Source organism: Crocuta crocuta, unplaced genomic scaffold, assembly GCF_008692635.1.
Source record: "Crocuta crocuta isolate KB4526 unplaced genomic scaffold, BGI_CrCroc_1.0 scaffold1075, whole genome shotgun sequence".
NCBI classification, from domain to species: Eukaryota; Metazoa; Chordata; class Mammalia; order Carnivora; family Hyaenidae; genus Crocuta; species Crocuta crocuta.
The window spans coordinates 277,199-284,541 of NW_027527486.1; the positions used below are offsets into that span (position 1 = coordinate 277,199).

General features: G+C 33.5%; 1 protein-coding gene across 1 annotated transcript in view; it reads left to right on the forward strand.

The window, feature by feature from the left end:
- Positions 1-7,343, forward strand: part of DPH6 (diphthamine biosynthesis 6) — a 162,864-nt gene that overhangs the window by 89,283 nt on the left and 66,238 nt on the right. Inside the window, exons 4-5 of the mRNA XM_077764001.1 lie at positions 564-637; positions 4,684-4,802. Of these exons, the coding sequence (XP_077620127.1) occupies positions 564-637; positions 4,684-4,802 (193 nt within the window). The remainder of the gene's footprint in view (positions 1-563; positions 638-4,683; positions 4,803-7,343) is intronic.

Genomic DNA, 7,343 nt, shown 5'->3' on the forward strand with positions numbered 1-7,343 from the left:
TTATTCAGTCTGGGGTGCCTGGGTTTCTCAGTCGGTTAAGCTTCCAACTTCGGCTCACGTCATAATCTCTCAGTTCGTGAGGTCAAGCCCCACGTTGAGCCTTGCGCTGATGGTGCAGAGCCTGGAGGCTGCTTCAAATTCTGTCTCTCTCTGCTCCTCCCCTGCTTGTGTTCTGTCTCTCATTCTCAAAAATAAATAAAACTTATTAATTAATTAAGTTATCCAGTCTGAAAAAAATAGAAATTTCTCAAAAATTTTACCTGAACATCATTGAATCTTTGAAAATATGTTTAGTGAGAAAACATTTTGAAAGTACTGTCTAAACCTTTGCCTTCTTCATGGAAAATGGTCTCTAGTTATTTGGATTTTAAATTATTTTCCACACAGTTGAGAGTATGACTTAAATATATGTATTTATTTTTCATGTGGATTGCATTTTCATAAATTATTCTGCTTCAAAATGTTTTTCTAGATGAGACATAGTTCTTTTATAATTTTCAGAGCATGGTGCATAGCCACATGTTTATTTATTTTTAAAGTTCTATTTTTTCTTTTATTTTCAGGAAAAAGAACAAGTAGAGGGGATATCCGTAGGTGCTATACTTTCTGACTACCAGCGTGTTCGAGTAGAAAATGTGTAAGAGAGCATTCATTTCTCCTTTTTTAAAAAAATTACATGTATTTTAAGTATGTGAATAAATGAAAACACAATTGTATCCAAATAATAAATAGAATTTGGTATTCTACATACTTCATGGAACTAACTATATTACCAAAGTAATAAAAGTTTATGTTTTTTCAATCCTGATATCACATATGGAGAAAATTCCAGCTTACTTACTATAAGGAAAAATAAACTCTTTATAATAGAAAATCAAGACAGAGACTTTTAAAATCAAAAGTTTTATTTTCAGTGATACCTTATCTGAATCAGCATACATTTTTAATACCTTTTAACTCATCACCATTTGTAATAAAACTCAGGAGCTAATAACAGGAGCTAACTAACAGGAGCAGTGTTATTTTAAAGAAAGAAAAAGCTTATTAGGGAATCTTTCCTTCTTTAGTCCTTAGAATTCAGTCCTTGGCCAAAAATATTCATGTGATTAAAATACTTTATATATAAAGTCATTCAACTTTCAAAGACATTTAGATTATTGCTCTCTCCATCTTCCTCACCCTCTAAGGGTATTAAAATATTGTATCTCCAAATACCAATTGATCTATTCAAAAATCATAAAGTCAAATGATAATATTGATTATTTAATGTTCACTTGGCATATCACCTGAATTTTTCATTTTTAGTTTATTTGGATAAATAAAATACTGTATAGAGACTTTACACATAATTATATCAGCAAAAAGAAAATGTGGATTCCAGTATTAATGTTGCATACTACTTGACCTAAAAATAAGTAAATTTGCTATTAAAAAGGATAAATGGAAATCAGATAAGGACTGTATTTGTATAATTGTTTCACATTCTTGGCATAGAAACTTCATATTGAGTATCACATCAAAAACTTGCATATTAATTGACTTGAAAATTTGTTTTATTTTTTTATTGCATTTATTTTGTTTCTAGTTCTACAGTGAACTTAAGGCAGTCAAAAATCCAAACTTTTTAGGGATGCCTGGCTGGCTCAGTTGGAAGAGCATGTGACTCTTGATCTCAGGGTGTTGGATGTAGAGGTTACTTACATAATTAATTAATTCATTAATTAAATGTAAAACATTTTTAAAAATCCAAAATTTTTAAAGTAAATGGAGGAAATATAAGACAAAGCATAATTAAGAGAAGAGGACTATGATGATTTCATATTTTGGGGTATGTATCTCTGGAGAAGGGAGAGTGGAGGTGGAAGTGGGAGAGGTCTTGAAAAAGATTTCCTTACATTCTGCTTGCCTACATTTGAGAACAACTGACCTACAGATGGATATGGATTGCATATCCCTTAAACCATATGTTAGAAATACTATTTTCATCAAGTTTTAGGTCATATTCTCTGAGAATTATTTAGTGTACAAATCTGTGTTTTTTAATAAGTTCAAGCCCACATAGTTTAATGGGTAGCCAAATTGTAGATGGGGCTGACATTTATTTATGAAAGTTAAAAGCCAAATGAAAATGTGCTCTTGATTAAGAGGCTGCTTTACATCTATATGGGAGAAAGTTCCGTAGCATACCCATAGATAGAGCAAGATTTTTCTTAAAACAGTCTCAGGTACACTTCAACACATGGTTAAAATACCCAGATTTTATACCATTAGACATCTCTCCAATAATTTTATCCTTAGAAATGTTAAAGCAATGTTACTGGGAGTCCATTGGTTTATAATAAACTCAGTTTTCAATTAGGCTGTCTTCCATTTGTAGTTGGTATTGCATCAGTGTACTTTCAAGATATAAAATATTTCATAAATGTCACAGCTCAAATGCAATAGTGACTTATAGAGGAAGTATAATTGAATCTTGATATTTTGAGCTGTTAAAGAATTTAAATAGGTAGGGGCGCCTGGGTGGCTTAGTTGGTTAAGCGTCCGACTTTCGCTTAGGTCGTGATCTCACGGTTCGTGGGTTCGAGCCCCGCGTCGGGCTCTGTGCTGACTGCCAGCTCAGAGCCTGGAGTCTGTTTCAGTCTATGACCCCCTCTCTCTCTGACCCTCCCCTGCTCATGCTGTCTCTCTCTCTGTCTCCTAGAAATAAAAAAAAAAAAAAAAGAATTTAAATAGGTAAAAAAAAAAAAAGTTTGACTTAAGTCTAGAAATAGTCAAAAGTTTTTGGTTACCAAAGCAACAACAAAGAATTTTACAATAAAGATACAATAAAGAGGAATAAAGTTTTTTCAATTAAAAAAAATCTTAGAAGAGGTAGAGAGCCCAGTTTGAATGGTAGGCATTAAACACTGGTAAGAGGACAGCTAGAATTATAATACTTTTGTTATATGGGTAGTTTCAATTTTATTATTTTTGTGTTTATTAACTGCAATTGTGATACATATGTTTTTTTAAGTTTATTTATTTTGATAGAGAGGGAAGGAAGGACAGAGAGAGAGAGAATCCCAAGCAAGCTCCACACTGTCAGCATGGAGACTGACATGGGGCTTGAACCCACAAACTGCGAGACCATGACCTGAGCCAAATCAAGAGTTGGACACTCAACTGACTGAGCTACCCAGGCATCCCTAAAAATAGTGATATTTTTAAGGCCGTGTATGAGTAAATGACCAAACATGTGGCACATGTATTTACTAAGTATTGGGATTTTCTGAGAGAAAAGGAGATCATTGTGGGCTAGAAAACTCAGCCAAACAAACTTACAGATACTGGGTTTTAGAGCTATGTTTTTAATTTGAAATCTGATTCTAGCCACTTATGCTGTGTCTTGGGCAAGTCGCTTGGCTTTGACTACCTCTTATTGAATATTTATTTTATCCAGGCATTTGTACTATTTTCTTTATTTGTATTACTTTTAATCAATTATAGTCCTTCTCGAGGAAGTGACATTTAAGCAAAGGCTTGAAACAAGTGAAGAAGGTAGGAAGCATGTCTAGTATATTAGACAAGAGTGGGAAGTCCTGGGTCATGGGTTGGAGTGAAGGGAAATTAGTAGGAGATGAGGCGTGAGAACCAACCAGAATGAGATCCATGCAGGTCTCTTGGAGGACTTTTACAAGGAATGATGTCAAGATTTGACCAGAGCAATCCCATGATCTATTTTATATTTTAAAAGGATCACACTGGCTGCTGCATTGAAAACTGATTTTAAAAGGGTAAGGATAGAGGCAGGGAAAGAAGTTAGGGGGATATTGACACAAAAGATAATGGTGACTCAGCCCAGGGTGTTCGCAGTGGTATTGGTGAGGAATGATTCTACCCTGTATTGCAGTAGATCGGATGAGAAATATGAAAAAACAAAACAAACAAAACAAAAGGAATAAAGGATGACTTCAATTTTTAAACTCTTAATCTTCTCAAGAACTTTGAAAGGAAATATTTTTGTTCCTGTTTATGAACTAGGAAACCAAAGACCTAGAGTTTCATTGCCTTGTCAAAGTCATGTAGCCAGTTAGTGTAGGAATAGGTTTCAAATCCACATTTGTCTTGACTCGAATTTTCATTCTTTCTACTGCACCGTAATGTAAAATATGTAACATAATGGCTACAACATATTTGGTACTCAGTATATAGTACTTTTTGTTCTTTTTTTTCACCTAGAATCAAATTCTTTTTAAAAATATCTAAATTAGTAGATAACAATAGTTCATGTAACCATAGGTATTGTAACTTTAATCAATATGTGACTCTTTTATTAGGATAAGTTGATTTGCCTATTTTGCATATGCTTCACAGTTTTGATACCCAAAGAAGTTCTCAAAACAAGAATAATCATCCATTGGCATAGGAAGCTTTTTAGCATAGATTTCTAAACTTAGAGCCTTACTAAAATTAATATTTCTAATCTGCCTGAAGATTTCATTTTTATCTGTTTATGCATAGCCTGTGGAAATTAAATATGTTTATGTTGTATATATAAACTTCATTATGCAAAACATGTTTTTTAAAGCATTTTAAATGCTAAAATCCTTGAGAGAAGCATTATGTTTAAAATCAAAGTAATTGCTATGGATCCAAGTATAGAACATTAAGATATCATCCTATTTTTTTCTTTTTCTTTTATAGGTGTCAAAGGCTTAATCTCCAGCCTTTAGCTTACCTTTGGCAGAGAAACCAGGAAGATTTGCTCCGAGAGATGATATCATCTAACATTCAAGCAATCATCATCAAAGTAGCAGCTTTGGGTATGTAGCCAGACTCAAGGGAGCTGTCTGTTACCACACAGATAATCTGTATTCACTAATAAGCAGTTACAACAGAAAAGAAGGAATAATTTAGAATGTAAAAGTATGGAGTTACAACTGAACAAACTGAGTAGAGGAAGTCTAAAATGGGGTTTTGACCATTTACCGAAGGATCACAGATGAACCTCATCATTCTCTTTTTTAAATGTGTAAGTGCCTCTAAAATTGTTATTGTATTATGGTCCTTTAAGTTCTTTTTATACTATCGGGATCCCAGGTTCATAGGAAAAGTAGGTCAGTTTCTTCTTCCTTTTTTTTTTCCTAGGCTTCTTAAAATCTGCACTTGGCACATGTGATATTTTTCTTATTTTTTTAAACATAGTTTGAATAATGCTAAAATAGAATGATTGACTTTGTAGTGTCCAAAATAAACAAAGTAGCAGGTTTCTGTTGGGGACGGTAAGAAGATTATAATTGAGAGAATGTCTTTTGATCAGTTAGCATAGACACAACAGGCAGGTGGTAATGTGATTCAAATATGGATATTACATACGAACACACTTAATTTGTTGGTTTGAAATTTTATAATAATATTCATTTTCAAGAAACCATAGGGTTTAGCTCAATGCATTTATTTCACAAACCTATTACAGTAAATGCCCTGGAGCCTCAGGTGTCTCAAAGACTAAATCATGTACCTCATTTGCGAGTTTACATTGCTGATCTCTGAAATAACGGGTCTCAAGCTGTGGAGGATTTTAAAGACAAATTCACATTTTAAACAACATTAAGAGAAAGATCCCATAATGTTTCTCCTTGGCAAACACCAGCTTGCTCTCTCCTTGTTGGAGTTGAAATGTTGTCTTTCATGGGAAGTCTTACAGAGAGAACCCGGAGTTGGTCTCCTCAGCTTTTAATAAGAGAAAGATCAAGGTGGGGTGAGCCTTTTGAGAAAAGGCTGCCCAGCAACCCATGATTGAAATTCTCACTATAGATATATTTGTCCTTTGAGTTTCTATATAAATCTACACAGAGTATGCTCTCTTGTTTTCTCTTTGTCTCTCACTTTCTCTTTTGGATTTTCTAAGATTGCCCGGTTCCGTAATTAAGTTCATGTGACACTTCACTGGACAATGGGATAGATTAGAACCCAGAGAGTACCTACCTCATTAATAAGACAGAGCCATAGGAAAAAGCTTTACTCACACCTTTATTATAGTTTACCTGATATTGTGTGTCTCTTCATTTGTCTGTGTGGATGTGGATGTGCCTCTAAGTAAGGGTTAAAGATAGTGTTTAACTGTATTAAACTTTTGGGTAAAGTGTAATGCTGAGCTAATTTGTCTTCATCATTCCAATGATAAAAGAATAAATCTTATTTTAACATTTATAGCACATAGCTTCTATTGATTACCTAAAGATGTGCAAAGATAAAAGTTACTCTTGAGAACAGTATTAAGAAAGGCTTATTGAGTGGAACATTTTTTCTAAGGACACAGAAATGTGTAAAAGATGCAATATAGGTTTCCAGACTTTCTCCCCACCACCCTGCCCATTGAAAGTTTTCAGAAAGGGTTTTAATCAAAAAGTGAGACAAGAGGATCTTTATAGGGAAAAGGGTCCAGCAAAGTTTTGTGACCCATTAGATTATAGAGTGGTCTTAGGAAAGGGTTGGTTCTACATAGATGAATAAAAATGTATTTCTGATAACTGTGTCACATAACGTTGGTGTCTTGTAGCCATCAGTGAATTTGTGAAATCTGCACATGAACAACTCAGAAACAACAAAGAAGTTTCTGAGTTTTAGACTTACTTAAAGAGCTGTGTGTACATTGTGTTTAAGAAGAATCTTGCCTTTTAGAAATACTTATTTATAATACTTATTTTTAATTTTAAAATTATTTCCTTTTTAAGTATTTTAACATGAAAACATTCTAGCCACATAATATTAAATTCTTGTATTTAAAGGTTCCATGTGTTTTCTGTTATCTCTTCTCCCTCCAGCCACTCCCTTTCCCAGAGATATGTACCAGAGTAATAATTAATCATTTTTCTATGTCACTTTTTTTGTATATGTATTATGTATGAGTAGAAATACTAGGATTGTTTTATGGGCTTTTTAATATATTACATGAATGGTATTATACTCTGCATTGTGTTGACAACTTGACTTTTTTACTCAACAATGTGTCCTGGAAATTATTTTCATGTTAGTAAATGTAAATTTACCTCAACTACTTGAGGTAAACAGGTATCGCCTTAGTAGTCATGAGCCCTAGACTAAAGACTGCTATGAACATGATCTAACAAATAACTCATGCCAGAACAAAATCCTAAACTACTTTTTTCTATTTTTTTCTTTTCCTTTTTTTAAAAATTCCAGTATAGTTAACATATTTTAGTTAGTTTAACTAAAATAAAATGTTAGTCTCAGGTGTACAATATAGTCAGTTATTCTATACATTACTTAGTGTTGATCAAGATAAGTGTATTCTTAATTCCCTTCACCTATGTCACCACTCCCCCCCCCCCCCCCCCCCC